The sequence below is a fragment of the Salmo salar genome, chromosome ssa15 (assembly GCF_905237065.1).
Source record: "Salmo salar chromosome ssa15, Ssal_v3.1, whole genome shotgun sequence".
NCBI classification, from domain to species: Eukaryota; Metazoa; Chordata; class Actinopteri; order Salmoniformes; family Salmonidae; genus Salmo; species Salmo salar.
In genome coordinates, this window is record NC_059456.1 from 13,883,164 (window position 1) to 13,905,441 (window position 22,278).

General features: G+C 43.9%; 1 protein-coding gene across 3 annotated transcripts in view; it reads left to right on the forward strand.

Annotated features, from left to right (window-relative positions):
* Positions 1-22,278, forward strand: part of LOC106591799 (microtubule-associated protein RP/EB family member 3) — a 105,524-nt gene that overhangs the window by 18,984 nt on the left and 64,262 nt on the right. For 2 of the 3 annotated variants that reach the window (XM_045695480.1, XM_045695482.1), the window contains exons 2-4: positions 9,840-9,964; positions 10,045-10,190; positions 18,763-18,919. In XM_045695480.1, coding sequence (XP_045551436.1) covers positions 9,844-9,964; positions 10,045-10,190; positions 18,763-18,919 — 424 coding nt within the window. In that variant the 5' untranslated portion in view covers positions 9,840-9,843. Of the gene's footprint in view, positions 1-4,137; positions 5,199-9,839; positions 9,965-10,044; positions 10,191-18,762; positions 18,920-22,278 lie in introns of those variants that run through there. The other variant, XM_045695481.1, reaches the window with a different exon arrangement.

The following is a 22,278-nucleotide window of genomic DNA, read 5'->3' on the forward strand; positions in this document are numbered from 1 at the left end:
GTTGGTAGAGCATGGTGTGTGCAACGCCAGGGTTGTGGGTTCGATTCCCACGGGGGGCCAGTACAAAAAAAAAAAATGCATGAAATCAAAATGAAATGTATGTATTCACTACTGTAAGTCGCTCTGGATAAGAGCGTCTGCTAAATGACTAAAATGTAAAAATGTAAAAACCAGCTTTTTACATGTGACTAGCATGTGACTAGCATTCCCACCGAACACTGCCGGTGAATTTACTAAATTACTCACGATAAACGTTCACAAAAAGCATAACAATTATTTTAAGAATTATAGATACAGAACTCCTCTATGCACTCTATGTCCGATTTTAAAATAGCTTTTCGGTGAAAGCACATTTTGCAATATTCTCAGTAGATAGCCCGGCATCACAGGGCTAGCTATTTAGACACCCAGCAAGTTTAGCACTCACCAAAGTCAGCTTTACTATAAGAAAAATGTTATTACCTTTGCTGTCTTCGTCAGAATGCACTCCCAGGACTTCTACTTCAATAACAAATGTTGGTTTGGTTCAAAATAATCCATAGTTATATCCAAACAGCGGCGTTTTGTTCGTGCGTTCAAGACACTATCCGAAAGGGTAAATAAGGGTGACGAGCATGGCGCAATTCGTGACAAAAAAAATCTAAATATTCCATTACCGTACTTCGAAGCATGTCAACCGCTGTTTAAAATCAATTTTTATGCCATTTTTCTCATAAAAAAGCGATAATATTCCGACCGGGAATCTGCGTTTAGGTAAACAGACGAAAGAAAATAAAGCATGGGGTCGACTCGGGCACGCGCCTAAGCCCATAGTACTCTGATCGGCCACTTGCCAAAAGCGATAATGTGTTTCAGCCAGAGGTTGCCTCAATATCGTTCAGCTTTTTCCCGGGCTCTGAGAGCCTATGGGAGCCGTAGGAAGTGTCACGTTAGAGCAAAGATCCTCAGTCTTCAATAAAAAGAGCCAAGATGAAACACAACTTGTCAGACAGGCCACTTCCTGCATGGAATCTTCTCAGGTTTTGGCCTGCCATTTGAGTTCTGTTATACTCACAGACACCATTCAAACAGTTTTAGAAACTTTAGGGTGTTTTCTATCCAAAGCCAATAATTATATGCATATTCTAGTTACTGGGCAGGAGTAGTAACCAGATTAAATCGGGTACGTTTTTTATCCGGCCGTGTCAATACTGCCACCTAGCCCTAACAGGTTAATATGGTCAAATCCGGAAACTATCATCTCGAAAACATAACGTTTATTTTTTCAGTGACATACGGAACCGTTCCGTATTTTTTTCTAACGGGTGGCATCCATAAGTCTAAATATTCCTGTTACATTGCACAACCTTCAATGTTGTCATTATTACGTAAAATTCTGGCAAATTAGTTCGCAACGAGCCAGGCGGCACAAACTGTTGCATATACCCTGACTCTGCGTGCAATGAACGTAAGAGAAGTGACACAATTTCACCTGGTTAATATTGCCTGCTAACCTGGATTTCTTTTAGCTAAATATGCAGGTTTAAAAATATATACTTCTGTGTATTGATTTTAAGAAAGGCATTGATGTTTATGGTTAGGTACAGTCGTGCAACGATTGTGCTTTTGTTAAATCATCCCCCGTTTGGTGAAGTCTGCTGTCTTTGTTAGGAAGAAATAGTCTTCATAATAATAATAATATCTATTCTGATGCCTAGCCACTTAACCCTGCCTTCATCTACATACAGTGCATTTGGAAAGTATTCAGACCCCTTGACTTTTTCCACATTTTGCTACATTACATCCTTATTCTAAAATGTATTAAATAGTCTTTTTTTTCATCAATCTACACACAATACCCCATAATGACAAATAAAAAACAGGTTTTAAGACAATTTTGTAATTTGTTTTTTGCAAAAATATCACATTTACATTAGTATTCAGACCCTTTACTCACTACTTTGTTGGAGCACCTTTGCCAGCGATTACAGCCTCAAGTCTTCTTGGGTATGACGCTACAAGCTTGGCACACCTGTATTTGGGGAGTTTCTCCCATTCTTCTCTGCAGATCCTCTCAAGCTCTGTCAGATTGGACGAGGAGTGTCACTGCACAGCTATTTTCAGGTCTCTCCAGAGATGTTCAACTCCAGGCTCTGTCTAGGCCACTCAAGGACATTCAAAGACTTGTCCCAAAGCCACTCATGCGTTGTCTTGGCTGTGTGCTTAGGGTCGTTGTCCTGTTGAAAGGTGAACCTTCGCCCCAGTCTGAGGTCCTGAGTGCTCTGGAGCAGGTTTTCATCAAGGATCTCTCTGTACTTTGCTCCATTCATCTTTCCCTCCATCCTGACTAGTCTTCCAGTCCCTGCCGCTGAAAAATGTCCCCACAGTATGATGCTGCCACCACTGTGCTTCACCATTTGGATGGTGCCAGGTTTCCTCCAGACGTGACGTTTGGCATTCAGTCCAAAGAGTTTAATCTTGGTTTCATCAGACCAGATAATCTTGTTTCCTAGGTCTGAGAGTCCTTTAGATGCCTTTTTGCAAACTCCAAGCAGGCTGTCATGTGCCTTTTTCTGAGGAGTGGCTTCCGTCTGGCTACTCTACCATAAGGGTGTGATTGGTGGAGTGCTGCAGAGATGGTTGTCCTTCTGGAAGGTTCTCCCATGTCCACAGAGGAACTCTGGAGCTCTGTCAGAGTGACCATTGGGTTCTTGGTCACCTCCCTGACCAAGGCCCTTCTCCCTCGATTGCTCAGTTTGGCCGGGTGGCCAGCCCTAGGAAGAGTCTTGGTTGTTCCAAACTTCGTCCATTTAAGAATGATGGAGGCCACTGTGTTCTTGGGGACCTTCAATGCTGCAGAAATTTTTAGGTACCCTTCCCCAGATCTGTGACTCGACACAATGCTGTCTCAGAGCTCTACTGACAATTCCTTTGACCTTATGGCTTGGTTTTTGCTCTGACATGCACTGTCAACTGTGAGACCTAATATAGACAGGTGTGTGCCTTTCCAAATAATTTCCAATCAATTGAATTTACCACAGGTGGAATCCAATCAAGTTGTAGAAACATTTCAAGGATGATCAATGGAAACAGGATGCACCTGAGCTCAATTTCGAGTCTCATAACAAAGGGTCTGAATACTTATGTAAATAAGTTATTTCTGTTCGTTTTTGTTTATAAATGTGCAAAGATTTCTAAATACCTTTTTTTAAATTTTTTTATTAAGGCTGTAACGTAGCAAAATGTTACTATAAATATTTAACTTTTCATGAAATCACAAGTGTAATACATCAAAATAAAGCTTAACTTGTTGTTGATCCAGCCGCCATGTCAGATTTCAAAAAGGCTTTACGGCGAAAGCAAACCATATGCTTATCTGAGGACAGCGCTCAGCACACAAAACATTACATACAGTTAGTTACCAGCCAAGTAGATTAGTCACTAAAGTCAGAAATAAAATTAATCACTTACCTATGATCTTCATATGGTTGCACTCACAAGACTCCCAGTTACACAATAAATGTTAGTTTTGTTCGATAAAGTCCCTCTTTATATCCAAAAACCTACATTTTGTTGGCGTGTTTTGTTCAGTAATCCAATGGCTCAAATGCGGTCACAACAGGCAGACGAAAATTCCAAATAGTACCGGTAAAGTTCGTAGAAACATGTCAAACAATGTTTATAATCAATCCTCAGGTTGTTTTTAGCCTAAATAATCGATAATATTTCAACCAGACAATAACGTTGTCAATATAAAAGAAAAACAAGCAAGGCGCGCTCTCGGTTGCACGCAGGAAACAGCTCTGGGGACATCCCACTATCCACTCTCTCAAAGTTGTCATTCTCCCTAATTTTTCAGAATAAAAGCTTGAAACAATGTCTAAAGACTGTTCACAACTAGTGGAAGCCATAGGGAACGGAATCTGGGTCCTATCCCTTTAAATGGTGAATAGGCTTTCATTGGAAAAACAGACATTTCAAAATAATGGCACTTCCTGGATGGATTTTCCTCAGGTTTTCGCCTGCCATTTCAGTTCTGTTATACTCACAGACATTATTTTAACAGTTTTAGAAACTTTGGAGTGTTTGCTATCCAAATCTACTAATTATATGCATATCCTAGCTTCTGGGCCTGAGTAAAAGGCAGTTTACTTTGGGCATGCTTTTCATCCGGAGGTGAAAATAGTGCCCCCTACCCTAGTGAGGTTAACAAACCTGCATATACCACACAACCTTGTCAGAAATAAGAATTGGGAAACTTGTTCAGTGCAATGGTGTATTGATAGGAAGTATCATATGGGGCTTAGCATAAACAACAAAGTAATATTTCAATTAATCATCAACAAATGAATAGTCCTGTCAGAGTTAGCATCTCAATTAGGAAATCTTAGTCCTATTAGAACCTCTGGTTGAGCCTTTATGTCCGTGAATGGAAGTCCAAGTCCAAAGAAAATATTTGTTATCCCCCCCAAAAAATGATCAAAGAAGCCAACAAAAAGGAAACGCCGAAGGAATCCGGATGAAAGTCAATAATCCAACACAAAATATAAAGGTCCAAGTGAAGAGGATGGCTCTCAACTATTCAACTATATTACCACCAAAACATTGGTTTGGGAAACTAAAGAGGCCTAAAATCCCTCTTAGCATACATCAAAAACATGCCTTCCCCCACCATGGACTTGCCGTCGATTGAAGATGGCCCCTGTGGCTTGGACACACCCCACACCGCCCCCTTACCTGCAACCTTAAAGACTTACTGCATAATAGGTAACTATCTTCACAAATAGTGTGTTAGTGTAGTCTTGGCCCAGTATATACCTCAAAACATTATTTTCAATTATTCATTATTTCATTTCTTTTAGGGGCAACGTTTCATTTCATTTTCACGTTATGCTTTTTTGGTAACTCATGTTACAGTATTATGGCCAGGGGATAGAAGCTGTTTTGAAGTCTGTTGAGACTTGATGCACCGGTACCACCTGCCAGACGGAAGCATGGAGAACAGTCCATGTCTCGGGTAGCTGGAGGTTTTGGCATTTCTTCGGGCCTTTCTCAGACACCTAGCATGTATGTCCTGGATAGCTGGAAACTCACCCCCAGTGATGCGCTGAGCCGTCCGCCCCTCCCTCTGTAGGGCCTTCCGGTCGAGGGCGGTGCAGTTGCCATACCAGACGGTAATACAGCAAGTCAGGATGCTCTCGCTGGTACAGCTGTAAAAGGTTAGAGTCTATGGATTCTTCAATTACATTGAGCTGATTTCTGACGTGCTGTTCCTTCTTTTTCCGTAGTGTATTTCTGTATTGTTTTAGTGATTCACCATAATGAAGGCCTGGTCTCAGGTTTTCTGGGTCTCTATGTTTTTGGTTGGATAGGTTTCTTGATTTCTTTCTTAGCTTTTTTCATTCTTCATCAAACCATTTGTCATTGTTGTTAATCTAATTGTTAGATTTGATAGGGAAGCTGAGAGGTCAAATATACTGTTTAGGTTTTCTACTGCCAAATTTACAACTTCACTATTACAGTGGAACCTTTTGTCCAGGAAATTGTCTAGAAGGGATTGAATTTGTTGTTGCCTAATTGTTTTTTGTTAGATTTCCACACTATTTCCTGTCCATCTATAGCATTTCTTAATATTATTCAGTTCCTTTGGCACCGATATTACATTTTTGGCCGATACCGATATACACTGCTCAAAAAAATAAAGGGAACACTTAAACAACACAATGTAACTCCAAGTCAATCACACTTCTGTGAAATCAAACTGTCCACTTAGGAAGCAACACTGATTGACAATAAATGTCACATGCTGTTGTGCAAATGGAATAGACAACAGGTGGAAATTATAGGCAATTAGTAAGACACCCCCAATAAAGGAGTGGTTCTGCAGGTGGGGACCACAGACCACTTCTCAGTTCCTATGCTTCCTGGCTGATGTTTTGGTCACTTTTGAATGCTGGCGGTGCTTTCACTCTAGTGGTAGCATGAGACGGAGTCTACAACCCACACAAGTGGCTCAGGTAGTGCAGCTCATCCAGGATGGCACATCAATGCGAGCTGTGGCAAGAAGGTTTGCTGTGTCTGTCAGTGTAGTGTCCAGAGCATGGAGGCGCTACCAGGAGACAGGCCAGTACATCAGGAGATGTGGAGGAGGCCGTAGGAGGGCAACAACCCAGCAGCAGGACCGCTACCTCCGCCTTTGTGCAAGGAGGAGCAGGAGAAGCACTGCCAGAGCCCTGCAAAATAACCTCCAGCAGGCCACAAATGTGCATGTGTCTGCTCAAACGGTCAGAAACAGACTCCATGAGGGTGGTATGAGGGCCCGACGTCCACAGGTGGGGGTTGTGCTTACAACCCAACACCGTGCAGGACGTTTGGCATTTGCCAGAGAACACCAAGATTGGCAAATTCGCCACTGGCACCCTGTGCTCTTCACAGATGAAAGCAGGTTCACACTGAGCACGTGACAGACGTGACAGAATCTGGAGACGCCGTGGAGAACGTTCTGCTGCCTGCAACATCCTCCAGCATGACCGGTTTGGCGGTGGGTCAGTGATGGTGTGGGGTGGCATTTCTTTGGGGGGCCGCACAGCCCTCCATGTGCTCGCCAGAGGTAGCCTGACTGCCATTAGGTACCGAGATGAGATCCTCAGACCCCTTGTGAGACCATTTGCTGGTGCGGTTGGCCCTGGGTTCCTCCTAATGCAAGACAATGCTAGACCTCATGTGGCTGGAGTGTGTCAGCAGGTCCTGCAAGAGGAAGGCATTGATGCTATGGACTGGCCCGCCCGTTCCCCAGACCTGAATCCAATTGAGCACATCTGGGACATCATGTCTCGCTCCATACACCAACGCCACGTTGCACCACAGACTGTCCAGGAGTTGGAGGATGCTTTAGTCCAGGTCTGGGAGGAGATCCCTCAGGAGACCATCCGCCACCTCATCAGGAGCATGCCCAGGCGTTGTAGGGAGGTCATACAGGCACGTGGAGGCCACACACACTACTGAGCCTCATTTTGACTTGTTTTAAGGACATTACATCAAAGTTGGATCAGCCTGTAGTGTGGTTTTCCACTTTAATTTTGAGTGTGACTCCAAATCCAGACCTCCATGGGTTGATACATTGGATTTCCATTGATTATTTTTGTGTGATTTTGTTGTCAGCGCATTCAACTATGTAAAGAAAAAAGTATTTAATAAGATTATTTCTTTCATTCAGATCTAGGATGTGTTGTTTAAGTGTTCCCTTTATTTTTTTGAGCAGTATATGATATTTTCCTTTTCAAAAAACCCAATATAGTTTTTTTTTACCGGCTTTTTAAGTAATTCTAGTATCGTTAAATAGCTGAAACACACACACACACACACACACACACACACACACACACACACACACACACACACACACACACACACTGACCAAAAAGTTATTTTGTTTACGTTTATGTCCCTATTACCAGTAAAACATAATCAAAACCTATTTCTTTCACTTACTTGCTGTGCTGTTTCGTTGTTCAATTGTTCATTTGTTCATTCTCAACCAGGATTTCATCATACATGTCAAGCAGTGAAGTTTCAGCTCTGTCTGTCTGTGGCCTCTCTTCCTCGGTGCGCACTGTCACTGTGTCCGTTTCCATTTTGTCCAGCTGTGTCTGTAACATTTCACGTAAACCCTGTTTCTTGTCTGCTTCGAAGTAGCGGTCCCTGTACCTAGCATCGCGCATGGTGGCGACACCGTAAAGAGGCTCAGAGAGAATGCCACCAAATCGCTTGTTCACAGCCTCTAGAGTACTTTTCCAAGTTCTAACCCCACGGTCTGTGTCAGCAGTTTTGTTGAGCAGGAGTTTCTATGCCATGACAGAGGGTATCACATCTGCTGCAGACACAGTTGATGAGCTTATTTGTCCAGTCAGTTGTTCGAATGGAGTTAGGAGTGTGTTCATGTTTCCAAGTTTCAAACATGTTCTCAAATGCCATTGAAATGGCAGCAGCTGTATGAGAACCAGCACATTCTTGAGCATGCAATACGGCTTACCTCAGTAGGAAATCCTTGTTGACCCACTGTGCTGTCAAACTTAGCATACTCATGAGGCTGACATCGTTGGTCCAAATGTCAGTCGTGAAGCTAATGGCAGTGACGCCCATAGCTAGTAGCTCATGGATGTGCGTTTCAACAATACTGTGTAACTCCGGTATGGCAACATCAGAAAAATATTGCCTACTTGCTAGTGTGTACCGGGGCCCGAGGTGCTCGACCAGTCGGCGAAAGCCAACATCATCCATGACAGGAAACGGTTGAGAGACTCTGGGTTGAGGTCAGTGATAAAGTAGTCTACAGTACTACTGCCAAGAGATGAGCTATAGGTGTACCTACAATAGGAGTCCTCTTGAAGCCTACCATTGACTATGTACATACCCAGCGTGCGACAGGGCTGCAGGAGTTGTGACCTGTTTTTGTTGGTTATGTTGTCGTAGTTGTGTCTAGGGGGGTATATGGGGGAGGGAATGCTGTCACCTCCAGGCAGGTGTTTATCCCCCTGTGTGCTGAGGGTGTCAGGTTCTTGTCCAGTTCTGGCATTTAGGTCGCCACAGACTAGTACATGTCCCTTGACCTGGAAATGATTGATTTTCCCCTCTAGGATGGAGAAGCTGTCTTCATTAAAGTATGGGGATTCTTGTGGGGGGATATAGGTAGGATGGAGAAGCTGTCTTCATTAAAGTATGGGGATTCTAGTGGGGGGATATAGGTAGCACACAGGAGGACATTTTTCTCTGTTGAGATCATTTCCTTATTAATTTCTAGCCAGATGTAAAATGTTCCTGTTTTGACTAATTTAATAGAGTGGGTTAGGTCTGCTCTATACCAAATTAGCATACCCCCTGAGTCCCTTCCCTGTTTCACACCTGGTAGTTTGGTGGATGGGACTACCAGCTCTCTGTAACCTAGAGGACAACCAGTGGGTCTGTCTCCTCTATTCCATGTTTCTGGTAGGATGACAATGTCTGTATTTCCAATTGTCTTTGATGAAGTCCAGGTTCCAGCTCTTTAGGCCAAAGGCAGATGACCTCTGATCTTGTATGAGATGAGATAGTAAACTGTCCTGCCATTGTTGGACTCAATAATTTTCACACAAAGCAAAGCAGTGCGGCACAAACAACAACACAGAGTTACACATGGGATAAACAAGCGTACAGTCAATAACACAATAGAAAAAAGACAAAAAAGTCTATATACAGTGTGCGCAAATGGCGTGAGGAGGTAAGGCAGTAAATAGGCCATAGTAGCGAAGTAATTACAATTTAGCAAATTAACACTGGAGTGATAGATGAGCAGATGGTGATGTGCAAGTAGAAATACTAGTGTGCAAAAGTCCCCCTCTCTCTCTTTCCACCCCTCTGTCTCTCTCTCGTGTCTCTAAGAGCCTAGTGTGTGTGTGTGTGTGTGTGTGTGTGTGTGTGTGTGTGTGTGTGTGTGTGTGTGTGTGTGTGTGTGTGTGTGTGTGTCACGCCCTTAGGTGTTTGTAATTCGATTATGTTTAACCTTGTTCTCAAACATGAACACTGTTTTTGTAAACATGAGATTTAACTTCAAATAATTATGTTTTTAACCATTCATGACTAATGATGTAATATAATCTCAAACTCTCTGTCTGTCTGTCTGTCTGTCTGTCTGTCTGTCTGTCTGTCTGTCTGTCTGTCTGTCTGTCTGTCTGTCTGTCTGTCTGTCTGTCTGTCTGTCTGTCTGTCTGTCTGTCTGTCTGTCTGTCTGTCTGTCTGTCTGTCTGTCTGTCTGTCTGTCTGTCTGCCTGCCTGCCTGCCTGCCTGCCTGCCTGCCTGCCTGCCTGTCTGCGTGCGTGTTGCAGGGTGATGGCGGTGAATGTATTCTCCATCTCTTCGGCTCTGGAGAACCTGAGTCGTCATGAGATGCTGTCCTGGGTCAACGACTCGCTACAGCTCACCTACACCAAGATAGAACAGCTGTGTTCAGGTAACACACAAACATTTCAATCATTGACATGAATGTCATAATGAATTATATGCTAATATATAACTGTTGTGTGTTTGTAGGTGCAGTGTATTGTCAGTTCATGGACATGTTGTTCCCTGGCTGTGTCCTGCTGAAGAAGGTGAAGTTCTCAGCCCGGCTGGAACATGAGTTCATCAACAACTTCAAGGTCCTACAGGCCTCCTTCAAGAGAATGGGCGTAGACAAGGTACACCACACACACACACACACACACACACACACACACAAAACAAGCCCTCCTTCAAGAGGACGGGCGTAGACAAGGTTCATCATCAATGAAAGGCCCAGTGCAGTCCAAATTCTGTTTTTCTTTTTTTTGTCTCATCTTGTACAACAGCTGATGAAACTAACACTGCAAATGTTTGAAGCCAAAAAATGTGATCAGTGTTATTTCCTGATAGTTTCTGGTTGAAAATACAGTCTACACAGGACCTTCTGATCAGCAGGTTTTACATGGGGGGAGTTTTGGCTTGCCTGGTGACATCATCAGGCGGTATAAGTTAACCTGTCCCACCCACAGTTCACACTATTCAACAGCCAGTGAAAAATCAGAGCGGGACACGCTATTCAACAGCCAGTGAAAAATCAGAGCGCCAAATTCAAAACAACAAAGTGTCATAATTCAAAGTTATCAGACATACGACAATTTTACACCATTTTAAAGATACACGTCTCCTTAATGCAACCACATTGTCCGATTTCAAAAAGGCTTTACGGCGAAAGCATAAAGTTAGATTATGTTAGGACAGTTCCAACACAAGAAAAACCACACAGCCATTTTCCTAGCAAGGACAGGCGACACAAAAACCAGAAAACCAGCTAGAATTATGCACTAACCTTTGACGAATTTCATCAGATGACACTCCTAGGACATCATGTTACACAATACATACATTTTTTTGTTTGATCAAGTTGATATTTATATCCAAAAACAGCATTTTACATTGGCGCGTGATGTTCAGAAAATATTTTTCCTCCAATATTGCCGGTGAATCAGCACTACAATTTACAAAAATACTCATCATAAACGTTGATAAAATATTAAACTGTTATTCAAAGAATTATAGATGAACATCTCCTTTATGCAACCGCTGTGACAGATTTAAAAAAAGCTTCACGGGGAAAGCACACTTTGCAATAATCTGAGTACTGCGCTCAGAAAAAGACATCAAGCAATACAGATACCCGCCATTTTGGAGTCATCAAAAATCATAAATAGCATTAGAAATATTCACTTACCTTTGATGATCTTCATCACAAGGCACTTTCAGGAATCCCAGGTCCACAATAAATGTTGTTTTGTTCGATAAAGTCCATCATTTATTTCCAAAGACCTCCTTGTTGTTTGCGCGTTCAGTAAGCTACTCCAAGTGTAGAAAGCCGGCCAAAATGTCCCGACAAAAAAATAAAAAAAGGTTCTATTTACGTTCGTTCTAACATGTCAAATGTTGTATAGCATCAATCTTTAGGGCCTTTTTAACTTAGAACTTCAATAATATTCCAACCGGACGATTCCAATGTCTTGAAAAACGTTTTGGAACACAGCTACCCCTCACGTGAATGCGCGCCAATGAACTCATGTGCTTTCCTGAGTCAACAACTTACAACTTCCTTTGTTCGCTCTCTGTTCACCATAGACGCCTCAAACAACTTTCTAAACACTGTTGACATCTAGTGGAAGCCTTGGGAAGTGCAAAATGAACCCTAAGTCACTGTGTGTTAGATAGGCAATGACTTGAAAAGACTACAAGAACCAGATTTCCCACTTCCTGGTTGGATTTTTCTCAGGTTTTTGCCTGCCATATGAATTCTGTTAAACTCACAGACATCATTCAAACAGTTTTAGAAACTTCAGAGTGTTTTCTATCTAAATCTACTAATAATATGCATATTCTAGTTCCTGGGCCCGAGTAGTAGGCCGTTTAATTTGGGTACGTTTTTCATCCGGCCGTGAAAATACTGCCCCCTACCCAAGAGAGGTTAATAGACCAATAACAAAGAATTCCAAACCTCTCTGGGCGAGTTCATTTTGCAGTCTGCACATTTTAGACCATTCCATTGATACTTAAGTGAACCCCACCTGCTACACCGGGCCATGCAAAAGGACCAATAACAGCTAGTTTTCAGGTTACATATCCCTCCAATTACACCTCTCACTCAGACCACTCCCACACAGTCCTCGCTAAATTCATGACTCAAATTCTCAATTCTTTTTTGTAGCTTTTTGACAATATTAATGGAAAACTATTAGTCCTACTGTTAACACTGTACTCGCTAAGTCTAGAGGTTCTAGGCTTGTCTAAGTGTTCTGTAACCTGACTCCATGTGTGTAGACGGGAGAAGCAAGCCTATATGTTGAGGTGTTGACTGCATGTACCCAGGAGACACCTTAACTTGTCCAGGTGTTGACTGCATGTACCCAGGAGATACCTTACATTTAACTTGACCAGGGCCAGCTCTGTCTCTCTTGACATCTCAGTCGGCCAGTCCAAGCGGATTATGGATTGTTCAAAATGGTGTCCAACATAAATACACTGCTCAAAAAAATAAAGGGAACACTTAAACAACACATCCTAGATCTGAATGAATGAAATAATCTTATTAAATACCTTTTTCTTTACATAGTTGAATGTGCTGACAACAAAATCACACAAAAATAATCAATGGAAATCCAATTTATCAACCCATGGAGGTCTGGATTTGGAGTCACACTCAAAATTAAAGTGGAAAACCACACTACAGGCTGATCCAACTTTGATGTAATGTCCTTAAAACAAGTCAAAATGAGGCTCAGTAGTGTGTGTGGCCTCCACGTGCCTGTATGACCTCCCTACAACGCCTGGGCATGCTCCTGATGAGGTGGCGGATGGTCTCCTGAGGGATCTCCTCCCAGACCTGGACTAAAGCATCCGCCAACTCCTGGACAGTCTGTGGTGAAACGTGGCGTTGGTGGATGGAGCGAGACATGATGACCCAGATGTGCTCAATTGGATTCAGGTCTGGGGAATGGGCGGGCCAGTCCATAGCATCAATGCCTTCCTCTTGCAGGAACTGCTGACACACTCCAGCCACATGAGGTCTAGCATTGTCTTGCATTAGGAGGAACCCAGGGCCAACCGCACCAGCAAATGGTCTCACAAGGGGTCTGAGGATCTCCTCTCGGTACCTAATGGCAGTCAGGCTACCTCTGGCGAGCACATGGAGGGCTGTGCGGGCCCCCAAAGAAATGTCACCCTACACCATGACTGACCCACCACCAAACCGGTCATGCTGGAGGATGTTGCAGGCAGCAGAACGTTCTCCACGGCGTCTCCAGACTGTCACGTCTGTCACATGTGCTCAGTGTGAACCTGCTTTCATCTGTGAAGAGCACAGGGCGCCAGTGGCGAATTTGCCAATCTTGGTGTTCTCTGGCAAATGCCAAACGTCCTGCACGGTGTTGGGCTGTAAGCACAACCCCCACCTGTGGACGTCGGGCCCTCATACCACCCTCATGGAGTCTGTTTCTGACCGTTTGAGCAGACACATGCACATTTGTGGCCTGCTGGAGGTCATTTTGCAGGGCTCTGGTAGTGCTCCTCCTGCTCCTCCTTGCACAAAGGCGGAGGTAGCGGTCCTGCTACTGGGTTGTTGACCTCCTACGGCCTCCTCCACGTCTCCTGATGTACTGGCCTGTCTCCTGGTAGCGCCTCCATGCTCTGGACACTACGCTGACAGACACAGCAAACCTTCTTGCCACAGCTCGCATTGATGTGCCATCCTGGATGAGCTGCACTACCTGAGCCACTTGTGTGGGTTGTAGACTCCGTCTCATGCTACCACTAGAGTGAAAGCACCGCCAGCATTCAAAAGTGACCAAAACATCAGCCAGGAAGCATAGGAACTGAGAAGTGGTCTGTGGTTACTACCTGCAGAACCACTCCTTTATTGGGGGTGTCTTGCTTGTTGCCTATAATTTCCACCTGTTGTCTATTCCATTTGCACAACAGCATGTGAAATGTATTGTCAATCAGTGTTGCTTCCTAAGTGGACAGTTTGATTTCACAGAAGTGTGATTGACTTGGAGTTACATTGTGTTGTTTAAGTGTTCCCTTTATTTTTTTGAGCAGTATATATAGAAAAGGGAACTACAAACCGGCTTGCCTAAAATGTGCCCTGGACACCTTATGTGATTGAATCGCCCCCCATTTATCTTCAGAGTTTGTACTGTTAGGTGACCTAAACTGGGATATGCTTAACATCAAAGCCAACCGACAATCTAAAATAGATGCCCTCAATCTCACACAAATTATCATGGAACCTACCAGGTACAACCCTAAATCACCTTCTTAAATAAGCATGCCCCATTCAAAAAATGTAGAACTAAGAACAGATATAAGAACCTTCCGGAGACTCCAGCAGGTATATTTCACTGGTCACCCCCAAAGCCAACACCTCCTCCGCTTTTCCTTCCAGTTCTCTGTTGCCAATGGTGGAACAAGCTCCCTCACGACGCCAGGACAGCGGAGTCAATCACCACCTTCCAGAGACACCTGAAACCCCACCTCTTTAAGGAATACCTAGGATAGGATAAAGTAATCCTTCTAACCCCCCCGCTTAAAAGATTTAGATGCACTATTGTAAAGTGGTTGTTCCACTGGATATCATAAGGTGAATGCACCAATTTGTAAGTCGCTCCGGATAAGCCCTTGGTTCACTCCAGACCTGACTACCCTAGACAATCTGGACCCTCTCTTTCTAAAATTATCCGCCGAAATTGTTGCAACCCCTATTACTGGCCTGTTCTTCCATATTGTCTGAGATCCCTAAATATTGGAAAGCTGCCACGGTCATCCCCGTCTTCAAAGGGGGACACACTCTAGACCCAAACTGCTACAGACCTATATCCATCCTACCCTGCCTTTCTAAAGTCTTCGAAAACAGATCACCGACCATTTCAAATCCCACCGTACCTTCTCCGTTATGCAGTCTGGTTACCGAGCTGGTCATGGGTGCACCTCAGCCACGCTCAAGGTCTTAAACGATATCATAACCGCCATCGATAAAAGACAATACTGTGCAGCCGTATTCATTGACCTAGCCAAGGCTTTCGACTCTGTCAATCACCGCATTCTTATCGGCAGACTCGACAGCCTTGGTTTCTCAAATGATTGCCTCACCTGGTACACCAACTACTTCTCAGACAGAGTTCAGTGTGTCAAATCGGAGGGCCTGTTGTCCAGACCTCTGGCAGTCTCTATGGTGGTTCCACAGGGTTCAATTCTCGGGCCGACTCTTTTCTCTGTATACATCAATGATGTACGCAGACGACACCATTCTGTATACTTCTGCCCCTTCTTTGGACACAGTGTTAACAAACCTCCAGACGAGCTTCAATACCATACAACTATCCTTCCGTGGCCTCCAACTGCTCATAAATGCAAGTAAAACTAAATGCATGCTCTTCAACCGATCGCTGCCCGCACCCTCCCATCCGACTAGCATCACTACTCTGGACGGTTTTGACTTAGAATTTGTGGACAACTACAAATACCTAGGTGTCTGGCTAGACTGTAAACTCTCCTTCCAGACTCACATCAAGCATCTCCAATCCAAAATGAAATCGAGAATCGGCTTCCTATTTCGCAACAAAGCCAACTTCATCATGCTGCCAAACATACCCTTGTAAAACTGACTATCCTACCGATCCTTGACTTCGGCGATGTCATTTACAAAATAGCCTCCAACACTCTACTCAGCAAATTGGATGCAGTCTATCACAGTGCCATCCGTATTGTCACCAAAGCCCCATATACTACCCACCACTGTGACCTGTATGCTCTCGTTGGCTGGCCCTCGCTTCATATTCGTCACCAAACCCACTGGCTCCAGGTCATATATAAGTCTTTGCTAGGTAAAGCCCCGCCTTATCACTGGTCACCATAGCAGCACCCACCCGTAGCAAGCGCTCCAGCAGGTATATTTCACTGGTCACCCCCAAAGCCAACACCTCCTCCGCTTTTCCTTCCAGTTCTCTGTTGCCAATGACTGGAACGAATTACAAAAATCACTGAAGCTGGAGACTCATATCTCCCTCACCTACTTTCAGCATCAGCTGTCAGAGCAGCTCACAGATCACTGCACCTGTACACAGCCCATCTGTAAATAAATACCTCATCCCCATATTGTTATTTATTTTTTTGCTCCTTTGCACCCCAGTATCTCTACTTGAACATGAATCTTCTGCACATCTATCACTCCAGTGTTTAATTGCTATATTGTATTTACTTCGCCACCATGGCCTATTTATTGCCTTACCTCCCTAATCTTACTTAATTTGCACTCACTGTATATAGCCTTTTCTATTGTGTTATTGACTGTACGTTTGTTTATTCCATGTGTAACTCTGTGTTGTTGTTTGTGTGGCACTGCTTTGCTTTATCTTGGCCAGGTCGCAGTTGTAAATGAGAACTTGTTCTCAACTAGCCTACCTGGTTAAATAAAGGTGAAAAAAACCAAAAAAAACAAAGCTTCAAACTCAAACCAAAGGCCTCATGGCCACCAAACCAACCAGCAGCCTCAGCTCTCTCCAAGCTGTAACTGATGACCCCCTTAATTGGCATTGCCTGTCCTTGTCAAGGCTCGGCGGCACCCTGTCCTTATCAAGGCTCGGCGGCACCCTGTCCTTGTCAAGGCTCGGCGGCACCCTGTCCTTGTCAAGGCTCGGCGGCACCCTGTCCTTGTCAAGGCTCGGCGGCACCCTGTCCTTGTGAAGGCTCGGCGGCACCATGTCCTTGTCAAGGCTCGGCGGCACCCTGTCCTTGTCAAGGCTCGGCGGCACCCTGTCCTTGTCAAGGCTCGGCGGCACCCTGTCCTTGTCAAACGTGAAATATCACATTTACATTAGTATTCAGCCCTTTTACTCGGTACTTTGTTGAAGCACCTTTGGCAGTGATTACAGCCTCGAGTCTTCTTGGGTATGACGTTACAAGCTTGGCACACCTGTATTTGGGGAGTTTCTACTATTCTTCTCTGCAGATGCTCTCTCAGGTTTGATGGGGAGCGTCGCTGCACAGCTATTTTCAGATCTCTCCAGAGATGTTCGATAGGGTTGAAGTCCGGGCTCTGGCTGGGCCACTCAAGGACATTCAGAGACTTGTCCCGAAGCCACTCCTGCGTTGTCTTGGCTGTGTGCTTAGGGTCGTTGTCCTGTTGGAAGGTGAACCTTTGTCTCGTGAGCACTCTGGAGCAGGTTTTCATCAAGGACGTCTCTGGACTTTGCTCCGTTCAGCTTTCCCTCGATCCTGACTAGTCTCCCAGTCCCTGCCGCTGAAAAACATCCTCACAGCATGATGCTGCCACCACCATGCTTCACTGTAGAGATGGTGCCAGGTTTCCTCCAGACGTGATGCTTCGCGTTCAGGCCAAAGAGTTTTATCATGGTTTCATCAGACCAGAAGAAATGTGTTGGTACTCTTCCCCAGATCTTTGCCTCGACACAATCCTGTCTCGGAGCTCTACGGACAATTCCTTCGACTTCATGGCTTGGTTTTTACTCTGACACACTGTGGGACCTTGTATAGACAGGTGTGTGCCTTTCCAAATCATGTCCAGTCAATTTAATTTATCACAAGTGGACTCCAATCAAGTTGTGGAAACATCTCAAGGATGATCAATGGAAACAGGATGCACCTGAGTTCAGTTTCCAGTCTCATAGCAAAGGGTCTGATTATGTAAATAAGGTATCTGGTTTTTATGTTTGATAAATTATGGGTCTGAATACTTTCTGACTGTATACCATATAATGCATGGTACTTTATCGTTACCCAAAATGATTTGATATTGAGATAAAAACGGCTTCTTTTATTCGCATGATTTGGACCTGAATGTAGGTACACACAGTATAAGTTTGTTTTACTCCTCCATTGTTGTAAACAGACACTGTATAACATGATGGTTAAATCTCTCAATTCAATTCAAGGGGCTTTATTGGCGCGGGAAACATATGTTGACGTTGCCAAAGCAAATGAAGTAGATAATAAACAAAAGTGAAATAAACAATACAAATTAACAGTAAACATTCCAAAAGAATAAAGACATTTCAAATGTCATATTATGTGCAAATAGTTAAAGTACAAAAGGGAAAATAAATAAACATGAATATGGGATGTATTTACAATGAGGTTTGTTCTTCACTGGTTGACCTTGTGGCAACAGGTCACACATCTTGCTGCTGTGATGGCACGCTGTGGTATTTCACCCAGTAGATATGGGAGTTTAGCAACATTTGATTTGTTTTCTAATTCTTTGTGAGTCTGGGTAATCTGAGGGAAATATGTGTCTCTAACATGGTCATACATTTGGCAGGAGGTTAGGAAGTGCAGCTCAGTTTCCACCTCATTTTGTGGGCAGTGTGCACATAGCCAGTCTTCTCTCTGTGTGTCCCTCCCTCTGTCTCTCTGTGTCCCTCTCTCTGTCTCTCTGTGTCCCTCTCTCTGCGTCCCCCCTCTGTCTCTCTGCGTCCCCCCTCTGTCTCTCTGTGTCCCTCTCTCTGTCCCCCCCTCTGTCTCTGTGTGTCTCTCTCTCTGTGTCCCCCCTCTCTCTGTGTGTCTCTCTCTCTCTGTGTCTCACTCTCTCTCTCTGTGTCTCCCTCTTTCTTTCTCTCTCTCTGTGTCCCCCTCTCGCTCTTTCTCAACCATCCCAGTAGAGAGGCTGGTAAAGGGTTAATAAAGTCTCTCTCTCTCTCTCTCTCTCTCTTTCTCTCTCTCTCTCTCTCTCAGATCATCCCAGTAGAGAGGCTGGTGAAAGGGAGGTTTCAGGATAACTTTGAGTTCATCCAGTGGTTTAAGAAATTTTTTGATGCCAACTACGACGGGAAGGAGTATGACCCTGTGGCCACACGCCAGGGGCAGGAGGGCACCCCCTTGCCCAACCCAGGTACACACACACCCTCTGTTATCATATCACCATGTCCTCCTCTAACGCCTCTAACCAGGTCAACTCATTATCCACAAACCCAAACGACCCTCCTCCTCCTGCACCCCAGGTAATACCTCTCCATCCTGTGTGTGTGGGTAAGTTTCTCAATATGCGCTTGTCTCATACCATCCCAGTAGAGAGGCTGGTGAAGGGTTAAAGTATCTCTCAGACCATCCCAGTAGAGGCTGATGAAGGGTTAAAGTATCTCTCAGACCATCCCAGTAGAGAGGCTGGTGAAGGGTTAAAGTATCTCTCAGACCATCCCAGTAGAGGCTGGTGAAGGGTTAAAGTATCTCTCAGACCATCCCAGTAGAGAGGCTGGTGAAGGGTTAAAGTATCTCTCAGACCATCCCAGTAGAGGCTGGTGAAGGGTTAAAGTATCTCTCAGACCATCCCAGTAGAGAGGCTGGTGAAGGGTTAAAGTATCTCTCAGACCATCCCAGTAGAGGCTGGTGAAGGGTTAAAGTATCTCTCAGACCATCCTAGTAGTGGCTGGTGAAGGGTTAAAGTATCTCTCAGACCATCCCAGTAGAGGCTGGTGAAGGGTTAAAGTATCTCTCAGACCATCCCAGTAGAGGCTGGTGAAGGGTTAAAGTATCTCTCAGACCATCCCAGTAGAGGCTGGTGAAGGGTTAAAGTATCTCTCAGACCATCCCAGTAGAGGCTGGTGAAGGGTTAAAGTATCTCTCAGACCATCCCAGTAGAGGCTGGTGAAGGGTTAAAGTATCTCTCAGACCATCCCAGTAGAGGCTGGTGAAGGGTTAAAGTATCTCTCAGACCATCCCAGTAGAGGCTGGTGAAGGGTTAAAGTATCTCTCAGACCATCCCAGTAGAGGCTGGTGAAGGGTTAAAGTATCTCTCAGACCATCCCAGACTTGCACGTCATGGAATACTATATTGTAGCTGGTCCCATCAGATAACCTGGCATACGTTAGCCCCAGAGGAGGCTGGTGAGGGGAGGATGGCTCATAATAATGTCTGTAATGGAGTCAGTGGAACGGAAACCACGTACTTGATGTGTTTGATACCATCTGTTTGTTTGCGTTGGCTGCGTCTCTGCGTCTTGTTTTTTTAAAGAAAAGCAAAAAAAAAAATCCATTAAAATAACATCAAATTGATCAGAAATACAGTGTAGACATTGTTAATGTTGTAAATGACTATTGTAGCTGGAAATGGCAGATTTTTATGGAATATCTACATAGGCGTACAGAGGCCCATTATCAGCAACCATCACTCCTGTGTTACAATGGCATGTTGTGTTAGCTAATCCACATTTATCATTTTAAAAGGCTAATTGATCATTAAAAAACCCTTTTGCAATTATGTTAGCACAGCTGAAAACTGTTGTTCTGATAAAGAAGCAATAAAACTGGCCTTCTTTAGACTAGTTGAGTATCTGGATCGTCAGCATTTGCGGGTTCGATTACAGGCTCAAAATGGCCAGAAACAAAGACCTTTCTTCTGAAACTCATCAGTCTATTCTTGTTCTGAGAAATGAAAGCTATTCCATGCGAGAAATTGCCAAGAAACTGAAGATCTCGTACAACACTGTGTACTACTCCCTTCACAGAACAGCACAAACTGGCCCTAACAGAATAGAAAGAGGAGTGGGAGGCCCGGTGCACAACTGAGCAAGAGGACAAGTACTTTAGAGTGTCTAGTTTGAGAAACAGACGCCTCACAAGTCCTTTAACTGGCTGCTTCATTAAATAGTACCTGCAAAACACCAGTCTCAACGTCAACAGTGAAGAGGCGACTCCGGGATGCTGGCCTTCTAGGCAGAGTTGCAAAGAAAAAGCCATATCTTAGACTGGCCAATAAAAATAAAAGATTAAGATGGGCAAAAGAACACAGACACTGGACAGAGGAACTCTGAATTGAGTTAAACTACCACCAAGCTACTGCGAAATGTAATTAAATAAATATAGCTGCAAGCAGCAATGCCGGGGTTCAAGATGTGGGGCCACTTTGCCACCATCAGGACAAATTGGACACATCGCCCTAGAATGAGCTACTTATGTACTCCTTGCCAAATATCAGAACTCATAATTAAACAGATCATGCAATATGCATATTGTGAACTATTTTTAATGATGTTGACCATTTTAACCTCTTACATCTAGACGTTCCGCTAGCGGAACACCTGCTCCAATATCCAATGATGGGCGTGGCGCGAATTACAAATTCCTCAAAAATCCAAAAACGTCAATTTTTCAAACATATGACTATTTTACACCATTTTAAAGACAAGACTCTCCTTTATCTAACCACACTGTCCGATTTCAAAAAAGCTTTACAGCGAAAGCAAAACATTAGATTATGTCAGCAGAGTACCCAGCCAGAAATAATCAGACACCCATTTTTCAAGCTAGCATATAATGTCACATAAACCCAAACCACAGCTAAATGCAGCACTAACCTTTGATGATCTTCTTCAGATGACACGCCTAGGACATTATGTTATACAATACATGCATGTTTTGTTCAATCAAGTTCATATTTATATCAAAAACCAGCTTTTTACATTAGCATGTGACGTTCAGAACTAGCATTCCCACCGAACACTTCTGGTGAATTTACTAAATTACTCACGATAAACGTTCACAAAAAACATAACAATTATTTTAAGAATTATAGATACAGAACTCCTTTATGCAATCGAGGTGTCCGATTTTAAAATAGCTTTTCGGTGAAAGCACATTTTGTAATATTCTGAGTAGATAGCCCGGCATCACAGGCTAGCTATTTTGACACCCACCAAGTTTGACCCTCACCAAAGTCAGATTTACTATAAGAAAAATTGTATTACCTTTGCTGTTCTTCGTCAGAATGCACTCCCAGGACTTCTACTTCAATAACAAATGTTGGTTTGGTTCAAAATAATCCATAGTTATATCCAAATAGCGGCGTTTTGTTTGTGCGTTCAAGACACTATCCAAGGGTGACGAAGGGTTACGCGCCTGACGCGTTTCGTGACAAAGAATTTCGAAATATTCCATTACCGTACTTCGAAGCATGTCAAAAGCTGTTTAAAATCAATTTTTATGCTATTTTTCTCGTAAAAAAGTGATAATATTCCGACCGGGAGTCGTTGTTTTTGTTCAAAGACGAAAGAATAAAAACATCGGGGCGCCTCGTGCACGCGCCTCCAGTCTCTGTTCTCTGATCGACCACTATCAAAATGCGCTAATGTTTTTCAGCCAGGGCCTGCAAAGCCACCATTCAGCTTTTTGCCGCCTTCTGAGAGCCTATGGGAGCCGTAGGAAGTGTCACGTTACAGCAGAGATCCCCTGTTTTGGTTAGAGATGATCAAGAAG